Raw genomic sequence first — 22,729 nt, 5'->3', positions numbered from 1 at the left:
GTGTGGGCGGGTGTCCGCAATTACCTGCAAATTGCAAATTCAGGAGCGGGAAAGTGGATGGCAAAGGGATAAACAAGAAAAGCCAGGTAGGAGTGAACGTGAAGGGGGAGAAATTGCCGGGCCAAGCCCGCGCCCCGTCCCGCTCCACACCGGCTGCGCGTAGCCATGGCAGCTGGCAGGGGACGCGGCCTCCTCCACAAACGAATTCATCAATTTGTAAAGCTCCCATTCTTCAAAAACATTTCCAAGACAATATGCGAAATCCATTTTCTCCCGAATTTACTTGAAGATGAGTCACACAAGACACCAGCTATATGATTCATTTCAGGCTTTTAAATAGGAAGGGCAGCTGTTGAAAAAAAATTACAGGGTTGGAAAGGCAGACAAAGGCGCTCAAGAGACTCTGAATCATTCTGATTTTTCTGGGGAGTGAGGAGAGGCATATTCGGCTTAACCAATTTACACCATTTTGCTTTAGAAAATAAACATATACAGCACGCTGGCGATTGTGCGCCCTGGTCCACGTGCTGGAATTAAAATAGTTTTAGAAAAGAAAGAAAAATTCTTGAAAGCACAGAAGAAGCAGTAAGATGAAGAGGAAGAAAAGTCTTGAGGTCTGAAGGATTCTATCACAGTTAATAACTTGATGAAGTTTTTCCTGTAAATAATTTCCTTCCTCCGGCAAATGCCTCCATCACCAGAGAAAGAAGGAGTGTTCTCAGAGGTGCAGACATTACCGGGTGGGAGTCTGTGCTTAATTTTACCAACAACAACACAACACAGTCTTATTTTCTAGAAAGCCTTACTCCGCGGAGCTAGCAGTCACCCCAGACTGTTTAAATGATTATCCGCACGGGAGCAGTGTGATGTGGACATTTTATAGCTTGTGTTTGGCCAGAGAAGCCAGGATGGCTGCTTCTAGAATGTGCAGGATTTGGGAGACTTTTTAAAGGTAATTTAACATTTTTGATGGTTAAAGGAAATTTACAAATGCAACTCTAGATTCGTTTTATTTTTTAGTAAAATCGTGTATGTACAAAGAGAAGTTGTAAGATTTATATAAAATGGTGACTATGTTGGAAGGAATCGATATATACATTATTTCCCACAGTAAGCCATTTTCCCTCTCTGCTATGACATGGATGGACAGAGGGCAGTACGTGGAGTGAAATGAACTAGACGAGCGAAAATATGGTCTCACTGAAATGCGCACTGTTTTTTGTATGTGCAAATGACTGAGAATGGAACCCAGGGCCGCACACAGGCTACATAAGTGCTGTGAGCTTACTTATGCGCCACACCCCAGCCCTTCCACATCTTTTTTTGTGTGTATGTGGGTAGTACCAGGGGTGGAACCCAGGGGCCTTCTACCTCTGGGCTGTACCTGCAGCCCTTTTTTATTTGCAAACACTGTTTCTGTGTGAGGCTGCTTCTCTATTGTCTTCCCCTATACTTTTACCTTCCTAATCTCTGGGGGGGAAAAAGAAAAGAAAAACTCTGAATTCAAAAGCACATTGGACCCAGGGTTTTAGATTAGCAATACGGGTTGTGGCTTGCGTATAGAATATCCCCTGGAAAAACTAATGTAATGTATTGGCCATACAAAAATCTCCACAGGTGAAATCATTAAATCCGGGCTTTAACATCATCAGCGGATAAGTTACTGATGGATAATCTGAATACATTTACTAGGTGGTAACATAATAATCTGAATAGATCTACTAGGTGGTAATGTAATAATCTGAATAGATCTACTAGGTGGTAATGTAATAATCTGAATAGATCTACTAGGTGGTAACATAATAATCTGAATAGATCTACTAGATGGTAACACAGCTCCCATGTGGCGGAGGAGGCAGGTCCCTGGGGGTGTGGCCTTGGGGGCTGTACCCACCCCTGGTCCCTTCTCTGTCTCTCTCTCTGCCCCCCCCCCCCCGACTGCTGAGCAACTCACCAACACCCTGCCCGGCCGCCCTGACGATTCCCCTTGGAGCTGGCCAACCATGCACTGAACCTCTGAAACTGAGAGTCAAATAAACCTTTCCTCCTCTGAGTTGTCCTCCTGGGGCGCTGTAGTCACAGTCATGAAAAGCCGACCCAAGCCATAAGGGGCTAATGAGCTCGCACTGGCTCTTGGCAAGACGGGGAAACAACCCCAGAAGCCACAGTCTCAGGCAGCCAGAGACTCCAGAGCTCAGTCACAGCCACCGCCGGGACTCCCGGCCTTGAAGGCCTAGCTCTAGTTGAAAGCACTGAGACCACGTTTAAAGGACACCTCTGGCTGAGCCAAGGGAGGCCCACGTTAAGGACGCTGGTGGAACAGTTTGTGGCTCGGAGGAAGCTGGCACTCACCCTTTTCCTGCTCTCTCCCTCGCTGCCCATTTCTCGAATCCGCTCCAAAATGGCGTCCTCTGAGGGCACAGTCGTGCCCCGGCCTCCCGCAAGGAGCCCTGCGACTTTCTCCTTGAATGAGGAGCTGCGGCTTTGCCAGGCTGTGGCCGCGTCCCGACTGGCCTTCAGGTCCCTCTCCAACTCACAAGAGCTTCTCTTCAGGAGTTCCAGCTCCTGCTTCGAGTCATCCCAGGCACGCTGGCCAGCAAGCAGCCTCTCCTGGAAAACCTTAACTTCTCCTTCAAGAGCTTCTTTGGCCTCTACAGCACCGAGGAGGTCCTGAAATGATCAGAGTGGGGAAAATAACATTAGCAGCCCACCGGCCACACCTACACGGAAGACCGCTTCACCTACCTTTCTTTCTTTCTTTTTTCTTTTTTTTTTTTTTTTTTGGTGGTATTGGGGTTCCTGGAAGCCCTTCTACCTCTGGGCTACACTCCCAGACCTATTTTATATTTTATTTGGAAACAGGATCTCTTAAACCAGCGAGGCTGTCTTCAAACCTGCGCAATCCTCTTGTCTCCGCCTCCCAAGCTCGGGGATTACAAGAGTGTGCCACCACGCCCGGCGCCTACCTTGCTTTCTAATGAGTTCTAGGTGTTAGTGCTAAGTGCTTGTAATCTCACTGTTCCCGAGGCAGAGACAGGAGGATCAAGTTTCAAGGACAACCTCAGCAATGTAGTGAGACTCAACAATCTAGCAAGCACTTGTTTCAAAATAAAACATAAAAGGGCTGGAGGTGTTTTTCAGAAGTAGAATGGCCCTGAGTTCAATTCCTAGTACTATAAAAAAACAAGTTCATTCCATTTTTAACTGTAAATTCCCCACCGTGAAGCTATTGAATCATTTGAATAAAGATGCCCTTTAATCTTGGTTTTTGAAATGGACTAGCATTTTCACCAAAAAAAAAAAAAAAATCATTCCAGAAAGGGGAGCTAGACCTTTTTCCAATATTCATTGACTATGTATCTCCTTGTCTAATAAAAACAAAACTAAAATGTATAGACCTGAAGAAAGAAGAGAGCAATGCCTAACCATGTGGTGGGTAGGCAGGCTGAGAGTAGGAGATAGAGTATCATACTAAAAAGAACAATCCTGAAGAATGAAGCTGGGCACCGTGGCACATGCCCATAATCACAGGACTTGGGAGACTGAGCCAGGGAGGATCGCAGGTTCGAGGCCAGCCCCAGCAATTTGGTGAGATCTTGTTTCAAAATAAAAAATAAAATAGGGATGGGGTGAAGCATAGAAATAGGACACCCTGGATTCAATCCCAAGTACCAAACAAGAGAAAGAATATTCTATTATATTAAGAAAATATAATGCAGGGCATAAAATAATGCTGGGCCATAGGCATGGTGCAAAGGAGTATCTTTTAAGTTACTTTTTTTTTCCAGTACTAGGGATGCAACCCAGAGGCATTCTACCTTTGAGCTATACCCCTAGCCCTATATTTTATTTCTTATTTTGAAACAGAGTGTCACTGAGTTGCAAAGGGCCTCACTAAGTAGCTGAGGCTGTCCTCAAACCACAATCCTCCTGTCTCAGCTTCCCAAATTCTGGGATTACAAATGTGTGCCACCATGCCCAGTTTAAATTATGTGTGTGTGTGTGTGTGTGTGTGTGTGTGTGTGTGTGTGTGTTACTGGGGGTGGAACCCAGGGGCCTTCAACCTCCATGCTACACCTCCAGACCTATTTTATATTTTATTTGGAAACAGGGTCTTACTAAGTTGCTGAGAACCTCACTAAACTGCTGAGGCTGGCTTCGAACCTACGATCCTCCTGTCTCAGCCTCCCAAGTACTGGGATTACAAGCATGTGCCACCATGCCAGGCTCTTAGTTACTTTGTAATCACTTGTTAATATCAAGTTATAAAATACATAATTTCAAACCAAGTAAGATTGAGCAGCTGATTTTAACTGGTAAAAAAAAAAGTCTTGGTTTATAAAATTAAAGACAATATGTTAAGGGCAAAAGACACAAAAAATAATTCATATAGAACTGCATACTCTCTAAATAAGCTGGGAATGTTCTAGGTTGCTAGTTGAAATGTAATCTTTTTTTTTTTTTTTTTTTTTTTTGCAATAGAACTGTTTTCATTTTTGTTTTTCCCAAACTGGGGATTGAACTCAGGAATATTCTATCTCTAAAAGACACCCCCAAACCTATTGTATTTTTTATTTTGAAACAGGGTCTCACTAGGTTGTTGAGAGCCTTACTAAGTTGCTGTGGCTAGCCTTGAACCTGTGATCCTCCTATCTCAGCCTCCCAAGCGCTGGGCCAAGCGCTGGGATTACAGGCGTGCGCCACCACGCCCAGCTTGGCATTAGAAATGGTTTTAAAAAGATATCCATCTCCACCAACAGCTTGGAGACAGAAAAAAAAAGGTAGCTGAACCGATAGTTCCATCTTTTTAGGGGAAAAAAAAATCTTATTTTAAAAAAATCAAGGACATCACAAGCATTAATTTGAAAGCAGAGTTACTTAGTGGAGAGGTGGTTTGAGAAAGCTGCATTTGTATTTGTGTGTGTGTGTGTGTGTGTGTGTGTGTGTGTGTGTGTGTGTGTGTGTGTTGCTGGGGATGAAACCCAGGGGCTTTTCTACCTCTGGCCTACACTGCCAGACCTGTTTTATATTTTATTTGGAAACAGGGCCTCACTAAGTTGCTGAGAGCCTCACTAAAGTAGCTGAGGCTGGCTTTGAACCTGTGCGATCATTCTGTCTCAGCCTCCCAAGCATTGGGATTACAAACGTGCGCCACCACGCCCGGTGAGAAAGCTACATTTTGCAGAGATGTAACTCACACGGCGCTCATGTTGCAGAAGGCCCCGCTTCCCAAGGCCTTCATTTTCTCTTTCTCTTTCCAAACTAGCATGCACTGTAGAGAGAGCTCACTGCTGCTGCTACTGCTGCCAATTAAATTATGGCCCTTCAAGCAGAATTGAGGACACTCTATCCAAAAATACAAATGTTTTACAGTTTACAGATTTGTCTTCAGACAGTCACATAATAGCTGCCCACTTGCTCAATCAGAGTAACTGGTATTATCATTGGTGGTAATCAATAGGCCCGGGTTTTACTTAGAAACTACAGAGTCCCGTGTGCTGGGAAAACTGAAGCCCCAAATTCAATGATACAGGAATAAAAATGAATTCTCATCACTGTGGAGTTCTGAGCCGATATAGAAGGCTGCATATTAATTTTTAGATTGGAAGGAAACACGTAATGTAAAAGGAGGAAGTTCCCATGGTCAAATGAGTGATATTTGTAACTTACAATTATCTACAAAAGCCCCTCCAAATACACAAAAAATATACATGGAGAGCCAGGCATGGTCGCTCATGCCTATAAGCCCAGTACTTGGGAGGCTGAGACAGGAGGATTGTAGATTTGATAGCGAGATTCTTGGCAACCTACTGAGACTCTGTTTTGTTATTGTTTTGTTTTTGTTTTTTGTGGTACTGGGGATTGAGCCCAGAGGACTTCTACTTTTGCACTATATCCCCAGACCTACCGTTTTATTCTTTTATTTTGGAACAGGATCTCACTAAGTTGCAGACAGCTTAAGTAGCTGAGGCTGGCTGCAAACCCAGATCCTCCTGTCTCAGCCTCCCAAGTACTGGTATTACAAGCGTGTGCCACCACGGCCGGCTTGAGACTCTATTTTAAAATAAATAAATAAAAAAAATAGCCGGGAATGATGGCACACGCTTGTAATCCCAACATTCGGGAGGCTGAGACTAGAGGATCGCGGTTCACGGACAGCCTCAGCTACTTAGTGAGGCCCTCTGCAACTCAGTGAGACCCAGTTTCAAAATAAAGAATAAAAAATAGAAAAATAGGGCAAGGGGTGTAACTCAGAGTTTGAATGCCCCTAGGATCCATCCTCAGCCCCACCAAAAAAAAAAAAGTAAAAATAAAAAGGGCTAAGGGGATAACTCAGAGGTGGATCAGGTGCTTGAGTACAATTCACTTGCTGTCGATTTGAGGCAAACTAACCAAGGGCCAACTGAAGACAAGAGACTGTATTTAAAGTCATCAGTTTTGTACTTTCCATTTTTCATTTTATTTTTATGTTGTTCGATGACGGAGAATAGTGTTCATAAACCGTCTATTTGAAATACTCCAATTCTGAAATCTTCAGTATTCAATACTTTGCACAATTAGGATATTTCACCCAGGAGAAAATATTCTACTTGGGTATCACACTGTTGTTTTACTGACTAAGAAACAAGGACCGCCATACTCCCCCTCCACCAAACCCAGAGCATTTCTTCTTTCCAGCCTAAGCACGCACACATAACAGCTAATGCAAAGTAGTTTGCAATCACAGAACACGGCGGTGCCCGTGAGCACGCAGACTTCATTTTTCAGGACAGGTTCAGCCCTGCCAACTCCAAGCTCTCTTTGCGTGGAGCCAGTGGCCCACCCTGGGAATGCCCCTCCCCAGCGCTCTGATTAATTGCTTCGGGATTCAGGGGCATTGGGCTGGTCCGCTGAAAACAGATGTCCTCAGACTGCAAATGCAATTACTTGTAGAGCTATCGGGAGCAGCCAACACACCGGGGTCTGGTTGCATGGCTACCTCAAGGATGCTGAGGCGCAGGGTACAGTGATGTGACATGAGCATTGTTGGCAAGGCCTGAGACTGCTGTCAGACCACACTGACACATACCGAGACACAGGAGCCTCCTCCTCTCAAAACCACCCTGACCTCCACAGAGGAAATCGCATTTGCAAATGAGGGCAGGCTGGTCACTTAAAACGCATGTTTATAATGAACAAAACTTTAGGATCAGTCCGACTCACATAGGCAATGAATAGACTGCTTCACTGCAACTTTTGAAGACAACATTTATAAATAATATAGCTGTTGGGCATGGTAGTGTACACCTGTCATCCTAGTACTTGAGAGACTGAGACAGGAGGATCATGGGTTTGAGGCCAGTCTTGGCAAATTAGTGAGGCTCTCGGTAACTGAGTGAGACCCTGTTTTTATTTATTTATTTATTTATTTATTTATTTATTTATTTATTTATTTATTTATTTGCAGTACTGGGGATGGAACCCAGGGACATTCTGCCTCTGAGCTACACCCACCAGCCCTATTTTTTATTCTTTATTTTGGAACAGGGTCTCACTGAGTTACAGAGGGCCTAAGTAGCTGAGGCTACCCGAGATCCTCCTGTATCAGCCTCCCAAATGCTAGGGTTACAAGCATGTGACACCACACCCAGCTTGAGACCCTGTTTTAAATTGAAAAAAAAATGCATCTCATTAAGATATATGAATACAATGCATTAATAAAAAAAGAAAAAAGAAAAATACATACATTAACTGAAAAAAATGAGGCTAGGGGTGTAGTTCATATAAAATACCTCTGGATTCAATTTTCAGTGCCACAAAAAAGTAATAATATAATTAAGGTATTCAATTTAGCTTCCAAAGTAAATGTGTAAGTCTCTGTGAAATAATGAAAACCCTTCAAAGGTTTGTGTTTTTAAAACACCACTGAGTCCTGTTATTATCAGCTATTACATGGGTTAGACACCTCTGACATTGAGCTGCCTCAGAGGTCCGATGGCTGGTTATGGTCAGGGTGAAGCCTGTGGTTGAGCTTGATTCCTTCAACCCTAAGTTTTATAAGGCAAAAAAATCAGCCAATTAGCTCTACCTACTGTAGTTTTGATTAACAAATAAACCCAGAAATTCCCCCAAACAGGCACTCTCACACATTCTTAGTAGAAAGGCAAATAAGCACAGCTTTTGCATACCTTATTGGCATAAATACCTAAAAATATTTAATATGCATAAAGCTCTTAACCTTGCAGTTCCAGTCCTAAGGATATGTCTCTAAGAAAGATGACTAAATATGAAGAATAATGTATATGCAGTTTTTCCATGATAGCACTATTTCATAGTTGCCACTCATCTGTCAGATCTTCCTTCCAGTTCTGTCCCTCAGCTAAAATACTCTTTTATAGAAATGAACAGAATCAAAGTCGCCCACGCATATACACATTCTCCTCTCTTAGGTAGTATGCCGTCAGTGATGGGACAATATACCTCACCTACTGACATCACCCCATGAGATCTACTGCCTAGTGACATCATCCCATCAGATCTACAGCCTAGTGACATCATCCCATAAGATCTACCACCAAGTGACATCATCCCATGAGATCTACTGCCTTAGTGTCATCATCCCATGAGATCTAAAGCATAGTGACATCATCCCACAAGATCTACCACCTAGTGACATCATCCCATGAGATCAACCGCCTAGTGACATCATCCCATAAGCTCTACCGCCCAGTGACATCATCCCATGAGATCTACCACCTAGTGACATCATCTCATGAGATCTGCCGCCTAGTGACATCATCCCATGAGATCTGCCGCCTAGTGACATCATCCCATGAGATCTGCCGCCTAGTGACATCATCCCATGAGATCTGCCGCCTAGTGACATCATCCCATGAGATCTACCGCCTAGTGACATCATCCTATCAGATCTACCGCCTAGTGACATCATCCCATGAGATCTACCACCTTAGTGACATCATCCCATGAGATCTACCGCCTAGTGACATCATCCTATCAGATCTGCCGCCTAGTGTCATCATCCTATCAGATCTGCCGCCTAGTGACATCATCCTATCAGATCTGCCGCCTAGTGACATCATCCCATGAGATCTACCACCTAGTGACATCATCCCATGAGATCTACCACCTAGTGTCATCATCCTATCAGATCTGCCGCCTAGTGACATCATCCCATGAGATCTGCCGCCTAGTGACATCATCCCATGAGATCTACCGCCTAGTGACATCAGCCCATAAGATCTGCCGCCTAGTGACATCATCCCATGAGATCTACCGCCCAGTGACATCATCCCATAAGCTCTACCATCTAGTAGGATAACATTTTACTTCAAACAAGAAGAGCTTTCCAGCCATGTGTGGTGGCGCACGCTTGTAATCCCTGTGCTTGGGAGGTGGAGACAGAAGGATCGTGCTGGTTTGGAGCCAGCTGTGCTTGCTTTAGAGACCCTGTTTCCAACTAAAAAAATATATAAAATAGGTCTGGGAGTGTAGCCCAGAGGTAGAAGGGCTTCCAGGAACCCCAGTACCACAAAAAAAATAAATAAAAAAGAGCTTTCCAGCCAAGCGTGGTGGCGCATGCTTGTAATCCCAGCATTTGGGAGGCTGAGATAGGAGGATCACGGTTCACGGACAGCCTCAGTTACTTAGTGGGGCCCTCTGTAACAGGGAGATCCTGTTTCCAAATAAAGAATAAAAAATAGGGCAGGGAGTGTAGCTTGGAGGTCAGATGTCCCTGGGTTTCATCCCCAGGCCCCAAAAAAAAAAAAAGAAAGAAAAAAGAAAAAAGAGTTTTCCCAAATCTGAGCTGTCTGGAGGGAATTATCTACCTCAGAAAATAAGAATTCAGCTCATTTTTGAAATTCTTAGTATTAAGGAGCACAATTCCAGGTGGCAACAGTGGTGGCTGCCTGAGGCGCCCGTGCGCACCAGGGCTTCTCAACAGCACTGCCCATACTCGGTCCAAGCTGGTCACGCTGCTGGAGGACCATGGACAGTTCCTGCTGGACCTGTCAAGAGCCACTGGCAAATGCAGGAGGGCTCTGCCTCCCATGCTGGGATCAGATCCTTAAGACTTAAGAGTATATATAATCATGGCATTTTCCTTTATTTATTTGATTTTTCTTGTGGAACTGGGGATTGAACCCAGGGGCAGTCTACCTCTGAGCTACACCCCAGCCCTTTTTATTCTTTATTTTGAATCAGAGTCCCACTAGTTTGCGGAGGCCTAAGTTGCTGAAGCTGGCTGCGAACCTGCGATCCTCGTGTCTCAGCCTCCCAAGTACTAGGATTACAAGTGTGCGCCACCACACCCAGCTACAATCATGTTATTTTTATTTACTTTTTTTTCTCTTCTGTAGTACTGGGGATGGAAGCCAAGGGCATTCTACCTCCGAGCTACACACCCAACCCTAGTTTTTATTCTTTATTTTGAAACAAGGTCTCACTGAATTGCAAAGGGCCTCACTAAGTAGCTGAGGCTGGCCGTGAACTATGATCTTCCTGTCTCCGCCTCCCGGATGCTGGGATTACAAGCATGTGCCACCACGCCCAGCTTTATAATCATGTTATTATAAATGCTGTTTTAACTAATTTGAATTTTTTAGAATGAACCAAAAGACAACGAAGACGCTTCTTTATGACAACAAAACAAAATGTAAAACAATAATACAATAAAAACTGGGGATTAAAAAGTGGGGACTAAAAAGGGATGTGAAATTCTTCACGTTTCATAGCAGAAAGCCTAAAAATATTGCCTCAAATTAATCAACAGAAATAAAAATATGTTAATGTCTTAACAGTAATTATCAGAATTAAAAATGAGAAACGGCCTGCGTGGTGGTGCCTGCCTGTGACCCCAATTCTTGGAATGTCTACGGGAGGATGTTTCTTGGTCATATCCAAATGCTACACCATTTTCATTTAAGAGATGTGAGTAGCCACAGATTTTGCGAGCCAGGAAGGGGTCCCGGCACCAACCCTCCGCAGATATTGAGGGACGACTGTTTTTCGGTCCCCTTTCCCAACGCTGTGGCCAGAAAGTCCAAGCACGAAGGTAGGCTGGGGCTCACAGTGTCAAAGGCCTCGCTCCATAGGGTCCAAGGCAGAAATCCTGGTGGAGCGGGGCTATGGTGGAGGGACACAGCTCCTCGACATGGCAGCCCAAAGCAAAGAGACAAGGGGGCTGTGGATATATCCAGCCCCCAAGACCATGGCCCAGACCAGCCTCCTCCAACCACACTGGTCTCTGAGCCCCGCAGCATCCAGGACTTGCTATTTTTTTTTTTTTCCGGTACTGGGGATGGAACCCAGGGGCCTTCACCCTCCAAACTACACCCCCAGCCCTATTTTTTATTCTTTATTTTGAAACAGAGTCTCACTGAGTTGCGGAGGGCCTCATTAAGTAACTGAAAGCTGGGTGTGGTGGTGGCACGTGCTTGTAATCCCAGCATTCGGGAGGCTGAGACCGAATGATCGCGGTTCAAGGACAGCCTCAGCTACTTAGTGAGGCCCCCCACAACTTAGTGAAACCCCGTGACAGGGGGGTGTAGTTCGGAGGTAGAATGCCCCTGGGTTCCATCCCCACATCCCCCCAAAGAAAGTAACTGAGGCTGGCGAACCGAGATCCTCCTGTCTCAGCCTCCTGAATGCTGCGATCACAAGAGTGCGCCACCATGCCCGGCTCAAGGCTTGCTTTTAACACAGGAGCTTTCCAGGGACATTTGAAATTCAAACTGTAATAGACAATATGTCATTTAATACTAACAATAGTTACAAGAGATAAAGCCCTAAATTAGTTTCCCATTTTGGAGACAAAAAAAAAAAAAAAACTGATTCAAAAAGGTAAAGTTGCATGCCTGAGATCACACAGCCAGACGGTTCTGCAGCCAGGATATAAGTCCCCGCAGCCGAGTCCCAGAGCCTCACTACTTATCCACACTACTTGCTGTGTCTCGTTCACACTGTTGGACTATAGGATAGCAAAGCAGAAAAGCAGAAGGGTACTTGGGAGGCTGAGGCAGGAGGATTGCAGGTCTGTGGCCAGCCTCAGCAACTTAGCGAGGCCCTCCACAACTTAGTGAGACCCTGTTTCCAAATAAAGAATAAAAAATAGGGCTGGGGTGTACTTTAGTGAGACCCTGTTTCCAAATAAAAAATGAAAAATAGGGCTGGGGTGTACTGAGACCCTGTTTCCATATAAAGAATAAAATATAGGGCTGGGGGTGTAGCTTGAAGGTAGAATGCCCCTGAGTTCCATCCCCAGTACTGTGAGGAAAAAAAACATAGCTGTAGCTGGTGGTATATGTCTCTACTCACAATCAATACTTGGGAGGCTGAAATAGGAGGATTACAGGTTCGCTTCCAGCCTCAGTACTTAGCAAGACCCTGTTTTAAAATAAAAATAAATAAATAAAATAGGGCTGGGCGTGTAGCTCAGAGGTAGAATGTCCCTGAGTTTAATCCCCAAACACACACACACACACACACACACACACACACACACACACACACACACACGGAACATCCTTCCAACCCCAGGTCAGCCTGTGTCTAAAACCAGTGTATTCCTTAGCTTTAATAGTAATAGCTAAAAAGAAAAGAAGCTTAATGCACTTAAGCTTAGTGGATCAGACTCCTCTCTGATCCACTGATTTTTATTTCCATAGTTCACAAGAAAAGTGTACATGACTTGTGTAAGCAAAGCAGCTACTTTTCTTAATGTTGGGTTCTTTTCAAGATAACCAAGAGAAAAGGTACTGATCTTTGATAGTTGTTAAAAACATACTCCACTATTTGGGGTGTAGCTCAGTGGTAGAGCCTGTGCTTAACATGTATAAGGCCCTGGGTTTAATCTCAGCACCTAAGAGAAAAATATATATAATCACTACTAATAAATGTATGGGTGATATAGTCACCACATATATAATACATCACTTAAATTGTCTTATTTGCAAAATTTTCATTAAGTAGCTCAAGTAGTCTTTAAGCATTTCGGAAAAGCTGAGTTTGGTAGAAAGAACACAACAGTCCTGTGGGTACTTCTACCTCTGAAGCACATCTGGACTTTACTAATAAAATAAGTTCCCTAGCTCACAAACAGAGCTTTAGAACGCATTAGGAAGACTCTTCCCGAGGCCATTAACATGTCAGTAAAACCACTTGACAGGATTTTTCAGTAGTAAATCTTAGGAGTCATAATTCTGTGAATGAGCACTTTATTAAAAACGTCAAGTTTTTTATTGCCCATATTTTTATTTTACAATTTTTATTACTTTGGCAGAACCACAAGCCACAGCGAATGTGTTCCCAAAGTCTGAACAACATTGCGTCAGCCATTTCCAAGTAAAGACACTTATGTAAGAAAAGGAATTAGTTCTGTTTCTTTTAATGTACTATTACAACATATTTTCTTACTTCCTACTGCTAATCTCCAGAGATGCATTTTTAGAGATAAATATTAAACTCTAACTCTCAAGTCTTGATAATTAATGTGTTAAACTCTCCCTAATTCTCAAGTCTTGATAATTTCCTTGCTACTTATCATCGGATTAAAAGTTAGAGAGGCAATCTGCATAGCTATTTATTGTTATTCTTCTACTTACTAATAAATAATCTCTGCTATCGGGCCCATGTATAAGAGGAAGCTGTGGCTATGAGCAGAAAGGGGGCTATTGGCAGAGGCAAAGCAACCTGGTGGCCTGGGTTCGAATCCCAGCTGGGCCACGTAATAGCCATGAGACTTAAACTTGACCTCTCCAAGCACTTTGCACAGTGACTACACGAGCGTTCGATACGTGAGCACACTTGACCAAGAACCTTGGTTTCTAAGTACCACTCCTTGGTAAAGGGAACCAAGCCTCCTAGAGAATTGGCTGGTTTGGGCTTATGACCTGAAACTGCAGTTGAACCCCAGGTACTTTCTTCTTCCTGAAAGCAAGGCCGTGTTGGAAGAGTCCAGGTCACAAGGGCCGCCCTGAAGGGGTTCCTGCTGGACAACTTTGGTGAATTTGGAACACCATGACAGTAACTGATTGTAACCAAATAAACAGAGAAATAGACAAATAAGTAAATAAATAAAAATACATGTATCCAAGGCATTTAAACAAAAAGAAAAAATATTTCTCTTACAGAAAAATACCAGTGAACTAGGAGAAATGGTAAAATTAGAATATTTTCACTTTGAGCTGGGCATGGTGGTGCATGCCTGTAATCCCAGTACTTGCGAGGCTGAGACAGGAGGATAGCAGGTTTGACGCCAGCCTCAGCAACTTAGTGAGGCCCTCCACAACTCAGTGAGACCCTGCTTCCAAGTAAAAAATAAGATAGGGCTGAGAGTATAGCTGAGAGGTAGGATGTTTCTGAGTTCAATCCCCAATGGCAACGAGAAGAAAAAAAAAAAATATTACCACTTTGTCACCCCTAATATAAAAGTTAATCCAGAGCTGGGCGTGGTGGCACACACCTGTGATCCCAGCATTTGGGAGGCGGAGACCGGAGGATGACAGTTCCAGCCTCAGCTACTTAGCAAGGCCCTTTGCAACTCAGTGAAACCCTGTTTCAAAAAACAACCAAAAAAAAAAAGACTAAAAAATAGGGCTGGGGATGTTGCTCAAAGGTAAAATGCCCCTGGGTTCCACCCTCAATACTGCAAAAATATATATAAATAAATAAATAAATAAATAGCCAGACGTGGTGGCGCACGCTTGTAATCCCCGCGCTTGGGAGGCGGAGACAGGAGGATCACGCAGGTTCGAAGCCAGCCGCGCTGGCTTAGAAGACCCTGTTTCCAAAAAATAAAATAGGTCTGGGAGTGTAGGCCGGAGGTAGAAGGGCTTCCAGGAACCCCAGTACCACCAAATAAATAAATAAATAAAGTTAATCCAGGCAAGGTTTGATAGGTGCTACATCATTGGTAAATCCTAAGGAACAGAAATAGCTTAATATATCTGAAGATTTCTGCCAGAGCCCAACCACATGGCAGCTCACAGGTCCCTGCCATGGACTCAGTCTTGGGCTCCCTGAGAGTCCTTTCCAAACATGGCGCTGGCATCTCTCTCCCCTAAATGGCAGTGGCTTCCCTCAAGAGCAAATGACTCTAGAAGGTTCAAGAGAGGGCACTTAAGACAGAATCCAGTTTTTTTATATATCCTAACCTCAAATAATATCCCATGAGTTCTAACATGATCTGTCCACTAGGAATGAGTCACTAAGTCTGGTTCACACTCAAGAGACAGGAATGAGACTCTACCTCTTTAGCGGGAGAGTGTTGAAAATTGTGTGGGCTTGACAGGAGGCTCAGACGGTCATGGTATTATTGAACATATTTATGCCATCTGCCATCTTAGATGTGAAATGACACTGTAGTTATCACATTGTGTGGCCTTTATTCTTAGGATAAATACGCTCACCCTGTCAGAAACTCCGCTTATGACACGTCTGCAACCTGTTTTCAAGTGGTTCTGCAAATATACACGTGTATGCGCGCACCTATGTGCAAATACGCACACAGCAATAAAGCAAACGCAGCAAAAGGCCGACCACTGTTGCCTGGGGTAGATGCTAGATGTCTGTCCATTCCCATATTCCTTCACCCTATCTTCATATTCAAAAATTTTCATGAGAAAAAAAGAAAAATAATTGAGAGTTGCTATGGACTGACTCGTGTCCCCCCAAATTCACGTATTCAAGCCCTCCCTCGCAATGTGGTGGTGTTTGGAGATGGGGCCTGTGGCAGGTGATTAGGCTTAGATAAATTCAGGAGGGTGGAGTCTTCATGATGAGATCGGTGCCCTGTAACAAGAGCCACCACAGAGCCGGATCCTGCATTCTCTCTCCCGTGGCTTACACTCTTTCTCTTTTGTGCTAGGACACAGCAAGAAACAGGCATCCCCAAGACCCTCACCACCCGCACCCCCTGATCATGGCTTCCAGCCTCCCGGAACTTAAGGATAAACATCTGTTGTTTAGGCCACCCAGCCTGCGGTGTTTTATTTTGTTTTTTGCAGTGCAAGGGATGAAACCCAGGACCTTGTGCATGCTAGGCAAATGCTCTGCCTCTCAGCTCCCCCTCCAGCCAAGTTTGAGGTACTTTTTAATGCGCCCCAAACTACAACAAGATGTTGACAACAATAAGAAAGTCTTTGCTCTGTCCTCAAAGTTCAAGAGTCAGGGGATAAAGGCCAGCGTTCAGGGGACTGGCGGGTGCATGGAGCTGGGAGAGAAGCAGAAATGACTCTCATTACCGTGAGCCTTGTCACACACACCTCAGTGTGGCGGTGCTGGCCGCAGGTGGGGACTGTTCTCCCACGCACCCACCCACGCTCCGCTCTCCGGGACCCGCGGGGCCGGGGCGCAAATCCACCTCCTTTCACTGACTCCCCTTCTGTGAACTTTGACCAATGATTACAGTGGTTCCTGGTGGCTTTTGGGAGTGGATTGTTCTTATTAATCTAACAATTAATTTCTTAGTCACAAAACTTAAAAAGATTTAAATGGTGTTGAAAGCCGGGCGTGGTGGCGCACGCTTGTAATCCCCGCACTTGGGAGGCGGAGACAGGAGGATCGCGCTGGTTCGGAGCCAGCTGCGCTGGCTTAAGGGTCCCTGTTTCCAAATAAAAAATATAAAATAGGTCTGGGAGTGTAGCCTGGAGGTAGAAGGACTTCCAGGAACCCCAGTATCACCAAAAAAGAAAATTGTGTTGAACACATAGTATTTTTCTTATGTTCAAAGAAGTTCTGTTTTTAACCTACTTATATTGGTGCATTATAGCCTCAGATGGTAATGCACATTATGTTGTCAGTGACACACAAGCACACGGCACCCGTAGGCTTCCCCAGCGCCCTCTCCACCCTGCCTTCCCAAGCAGGGCTCTGAGATATATGTATTCTCAGATATGTACAAAAAGCCAATGGTAGACATGCCTTCAATGGTGCTCAAACAAATTCTAATTTCAAAAGATCAAGCAGTTCATTAAGTAAATAAAAGTTTAGAATCAAGAGTTACCTCTTTGCTTTGCTTTTTATTCTTTGTATTTCTTTTTTTTTTTTTTTTTTCTTTTTCTTGGAGGGGTCTGGGGATGGAACCCAGGGAAAATCGACCTCCAAGCTACAGCCCCTGCCCTTTTTTTTTTTTTTTTTTTTTCTTTATTTTGAAACAGTCTCACTAAGTTGTGGAGGGCCTCACTAAGTAGCTGAGGCTGGCCGCGAACCGTGACCCTCCGGTCTCAGCCTCCAGAATGCTGGGATTCCAAGCGTGCGCCACCGCGCCCGGCTTAAGAGTTAGCTCTTTCCATAGTATCTCTAAAAATTACAATATCCTTAGATCCAGCAAGTCGCTTCTAGGATTTTATTTTATATAACATATGATACATGAAATTATAAAAATTATTGATAGCCTTATTGGTAATAGAGTGAGGTATATTGCCATTTGTTTTGGAAGCGAATACACAGTAAATATTTATAGCAGGCCGGGTGTGATGGCACACGCTTGAAATCCCAGCATTCGGGAGGCGGAGACCGGAGGATCGCGGTTTGCAGACAGCCTCAGCTACTTAATGAGACTCTTCGCAATTCAATGAGACCCTGTTTCAAAAAATAAAAAAGACTAAAAAAATAGGGCTGGGGGTGTAGCTGAGAGGTAGAATGCCCCTGGGTTCCATCCCTGGTGCCGCAAAAAAAAAAAAAAAAAAAATATATATATATATATATATATATATATAGCAGACATATTATTCTATATGTTATGTACACACATGTATAAAATATTTCCAAAAGGATATATAAAAAATTCTCTGAGGAGAACTTGATGGCTAGGAAGAGGGATGAGAAAGAGTTCTCAGTGAATACTTTCTTGCACACTTAGACTTTTGTATGTTACAATGTATCACCTATTTATTAAAAATAACAAATTTTTTTGGTACTGTAGATTGAATCCAGGGCATTCTACTTCTGAGCTACACTCCCAGGCCATATATTTATTTATTTATTTATTTATTTATTTATTTATTTATTTATTGAAACAGGTTCTCACTAAGTTGCTGAGTCTTGCTAAATTGCTAAGGCTGGCCTTGAACCCACGATTCTCATATCTTACTTTCACAAGTACTGAGATTACAGGCATGCACCACCATGCCTAACTAAAATAAATAAGTGAATAAATCCTTATACTCTAAAGTAAGTGATCTTCCCTACAAATTATTTACTTTTAATTATGTTGTGATTTTTTCTTTCATATATATATAATCAGCCTGTTGGGTCCCTAACCCCGCCGTCCCCCAGCCTCCTGCTGAGAGCGGCGGTGGCCTTGGCGGGACCCCAGCCCATCCCTTCACAGCCCTTTGCCACCTCTGCTCCTCAGCCAGGATCTGATGCCGGCGCACGCACCCTACCTGGCTCAGCTTGTCTTTCTCCTCGGCCCAGGAGGCGGCTCTTTTCTGCTCTCGGGCGACCTCTGAGGCCAGCCTCATGACCGTTTCTCTGTTAGCTTTTGCTTCCATCTCATGGACGTTTACGGCCTCTTCAAGAGTAACGACGCGTCCTTTTAGGGATGCCAGCTCCTTGCACAGCGCTCTAAGCTGAAGAGAAAGTGATTATAGCTGTCCGTGAGAATAACAAGCCACCCGTGTTCTCCAAGCCACTCAGTCTACAGCCCGGTGACGTCCTGGTCAAATGCAAACAGCAGAGACGTTATTCCTGCTTGAACTCAAAGGATTGCAGTTTTCAAAGCGAAACTTGGTTATTCTGTGCAGAGATGAACCAGATTAAAAGTACTCTAAAGGTGGCCAAGGTGGGGGAGGGATGGGGAAACACAGCAAAGATGGCCTATTGTTTTTGAAAAATACTCTCCTTGTGTGGCGCAGGTTTGTAATCACCTCTTGGGAGGCTGAGACGGGAGGATCGCACAGGTTCAAAGCCAGCCTCAGCTACTTAGTGAGGCTCTCAGCAACTTAGTGAGACCCTGTTTCCAAATAAAGTATAAAATAGGTCTGGGAGTGTAGCCTGGAGGTAGAAAGCCCCTAGTACCACCAGGGTGGGGCACACTTGTAATCCCAGTCCTTGGGAGACTGAGACAGGAGGATCACAGGTTCAAGTGCAGCCTCAGCAAATAGTGAGCCTCTCATCCACCTAGGGAGACTGTTCCAAAATAAAAATAAAATAGGGCTGGGGGTGTAGCCCAAAGGTGGAATGTCCCTGGATTAAATCACACACACACACACACACACACACACACACACACACACACACACCTAACTAACAAAAGCCTAGATGAATTCTGCACAGCATGCTGCGACTGTGGTTGTCCTTGGGGCGGGGATGGCAGGGCTTTGGCTTTCTGCTGTATGTTGGCGATGAGTTGGGAGCGTCTGTGAGAGTATAAGGAGAGAAAATCAAAGCAGGCGGCCTCCAGACCCCTCGGGGCCATACACACACGCTCGCTCCCTCAGTGGCTGTGGGAAGGTTCAAAGCCGCAGGGCAGGGCAGCCAGCACTTGTGCCACTCCCCCCCCCCCCCCGGGTAACGGGAAGGAAGGGAGGCCTTTTTGCCACGCAGACCCGCGGGAGTGTGCGTGCACGTGTTTATAAGGCCACAGGAAAGGGAAGGGGTAGTTTGGGAGTGGGTTTTATTCCTCATCCCAGAGGAATACCTCGTGAGGCTGTGTCTCTGGATCAAGATACCAGACTTCCCCTGTGGATAGCCAAGCACCTGCTCTGACTGCAGTGCTGAAACTCCAGAGGCCTACTCTCTGTTTTAGAAAACAGGTTCCATTACTATTCAAGGGTGGTGAGGCCCACAGATCAAGAAACAGTTGCTATAGAAAAGAGTTCATAAGCCGGGCGTGGTGGTGCGCACTCATAATCCCAGCACTCGGGAGGCTGAGACAGGAGGATCGCGGCTTGCAGACCGCTTCAACTACTTAGGGAGGCCCTTTACAACTCAGTGAGACCCTGTTTCAAAATAAAGAATAAAAACTAGGGCTGAAGGTGCAGCTCAGGGGTAGAATGCCCCTGGGTTTCATTCCCAGGAAAGAAAGGGGGGGGATAGAGAGAGAGAGAGAGAGAGAGAGAGAGAGAGAGAGAGAGAGAGAGAGAGAGAGAAAGGAAGGAAGAATGGATGGTTCATAGCCAGGCATGGGGATGTACTTGTCATCCCAGGACATGGGAGATTGAGACAGGCGGATCATAGGTTTGAGGCCAGCCTCACCAACTTAACAAGACCCTCAGCAACTTAATGAGACCCTATGATAAAAAGGGAAAATGAAATTTTTTAAAGGCTGGGGCTTTAGCTTGGAGGTAGACTGTCCTGAGTTTGATTCCTCAGTATGGGAGGAAAGAAAGTAAAAAAAAAAAAAAAAAAAAAGACAGTTCATTGCTCATAGTGCCCCCGAGTGGCCACGCAGGGCCATTTGGAAAGGCACCAGGGCCAGCCAGGTGGAGGGCACAGGGCATGTGGGTGAGAGCGTCCAGCTGCCTCGGGAGGAGCCCGTGGGCTGAGCAGGCTGCGGAGGAGTCTGGATAGCCTCCCTGGCTCTGGGGTGTAGGGCTGTCCAGAGCCCTCTGGTGTTGAGAGCGCTGCGCAGTGCCTGGTCTTAGAGGTGGGGAGGGGGTTCTGGACTGGTTTCTTTGCACAAAAAGCCACGCTTCCAGAGCGTCCTTCCCTAGCTGGAGGAGCTGGCCAACCCTGGGAGCAGCCGCGTCTCCTGGGGCAGCAAGGACCCAGATGGCAGAACATCAGGAATCAGAAAATGAGAAGGAGTGGTTACCGCAGTGCGAACCCCCAGACCAGTGCCTCATGAAGAAGGCGCTTCTAAGACCTGTTTTCTTTTCCCTACCCTATGGATTGGAAGGTAATACCCAAACCAGAGTGAAGTAGACTTCTGCAGCTCAGCTCCTGGTTCCATGGTAGGAGGAGGAGGGGGGGAGGAGGGGGAGGAGGAGGGGGAGAAGGAGGAGGGGGAAGAGGAGGGGGAAGAGGAGGGGGAGGAGGAGGAGGAGGGGGAAGGGAAGAGGAGGGGAGGAGGGGGAGGAGGGGGAGGAGGGGGAAGGGAGAGGAAGAGAGGAAAGAAGGGGAGGAGAAGGGAGGGGAGGAGGGGGAGGGGAGGAAAGGGGGAGGGGAGGGAAGAGGCCATCAGCACCCATGAGGACATCAGGCAGATTCTAGTCCTAGCTGCCAAACCCATCATGACATGGATGCTTGCCAAAGCAACACGGATCCTCCTGTAGCTTGCAGAGCGGACACTGGGGAGGCTGACCAGCAGCTGAGAGGTTGATTTTTAAGAGTGGCTGCCTGGCCAGGTGTGGGGTGCATGCTTATAATCCCAGTACTTGGGAAGCTAAGACAGGAGGATCACAGGTTCAAGGAAGCTTCAGCAAGTAATAAGATCCTCATCAACCGAGTGAGACCCTGTTTTAAAATAAAATTTTTAAATGTTAATAAAAAAGCCAGGCATGGTGGTGCACGCTTGTAATCCCTGCGCTTGGGAGGCGGAGATAGGAGGATCTCACAGGTTTGAGGTTTTTTTTGTTTTGTTTTGTTTTGTTTTGGTGGTACTGTGGGTGGAACCCAGAGGCTTTCTACCTCTGGGCTATACTCCCAGACCCATTTATATTTTATTTTGGAAACAGGGTCTCACTAAGTTGCTGAGAGCCTCACTCAGTAGCTGAGGCTGGCTTCGAACCCGTGCGATCCTCCTGTCTCAGCCTCCCAAGTGCGGGAATTACAAGCGTGCACCACCACGCCCGGCTTGACTGCACAGGTTTGAAGCCAGCCACGCTGGCTTAAGAGACACTGTTTCAAATTTAAAAAAATAAATATATATATATATATATTAGGTCTGGGAGTGTAGCCCGGAGGTAGAAGGATTTCCAGGAACTCTAATACCACAAAAAATAAAAGAAAAAATATATATCATTGATTGTTCTTGACAGCCTTAATCTAATTTAGGCACGATCATTCATCCCTTTTGGAGAGTAACCCCAAACGCTGCTGGGAAGAATATCTGGAATTGAGACAAAGAGGGGTGATGTGGTTGGAACAGGTCACACAGTTAATGGATGCTGCCTTCGGGCTACTGCCCCAGTTCCCTGACTCCCCACACTCAGCACAGACTCTGCTTTCCTGGCACACATCTGAGGCCCCTTCTGTTTTAGCCTTTTAGATCTGCATACGAGCACCTTTAAAATCAAGTCTTCCTCTGACGCCTTCTCGTTCCTCTCGTCCAGATCCAAGCAGCCGCGAAGTCGAGTAAGGAATTCTTCATGTTCACTGCGGTGCTTCGAGACTTGTATCTTATTTTCCTCGTCGTCCTTCAAACACTTTCTATCAGGCAAATAACAAGCCAATCAGCACTTAACACCACGGAATAAGACATCCCTCAGACCAGGTCAGAGCCGAAGCTCTCCATGGGAAACTGTTCTTGGCCAGTTCCAGTACCCTGTTGTGTCCTGGACACAGCGTGCGGTACTGCAGGACCCTTCCCTTTGCAGAAATATAGAGAAATCCTCAATGGCATCGGGAACCTAGTCACAGGAGGAGAGATGGATCCTCTGCTCACCCCATTAGCATCTGGGGAAGTGGAGGCAGCCTCCTGGGTCACCGTGGACCCACTGCCGTGTGTAGCCACCATCCACACAGCCCCTGGCCTCCGCTGGGGCCTCATGGGGAAGGGAGGTGCCACTCTCTGGATTCCAGAAGACTCAGCTTCGTGTTATTTTCAACCACCTATAAGGGTCCT

General features: G+C 45.4%; 1 protein-coding gene across 1 annotated transcript in view; it reads right to left on the bottom strand.

Annotated features, from left to right (window-relative positions):
- The window catches only part of CCDC170 (coiled-coil domain containing 170), a gene marked incomplete at both ends in the record, with an annotated part of 68,971 nt that overhangs the window by 35,049 nt on the left and 11,193 nt on the right, over positions 1–22,729 (bottom strand). Inside the window, 3 exon segments of the mRNA XM_080700148.1 lie at positions 2,353–2,670; positions 18,387–18,572; positions 22,170–22,314. Coding sequence (XP_080556274.1) covers positions 2,353–2,670; positions 18,387–18,572; positions 22,170–22,314 — 649 coding nt within the window.

This window comes from Muscardinus avellanarius (genome assembly GCF_963383645.1).
Source record: "Muscardinus avellanarius genome assembly, chromosome: 8".
Taxonomy (NCBI): domain Eukaryota; kingdom Metazoa; phylum Chordata; class Mammalia; order Rodentia; family Gliridae; genus Muscardinus; species Muscardinus avellanarius.
The sequence above is the reverse complement of the archived record's forward strand: the minus strand, read 5'-3'. Positions and strand labels throughout refer to the sequence as shown.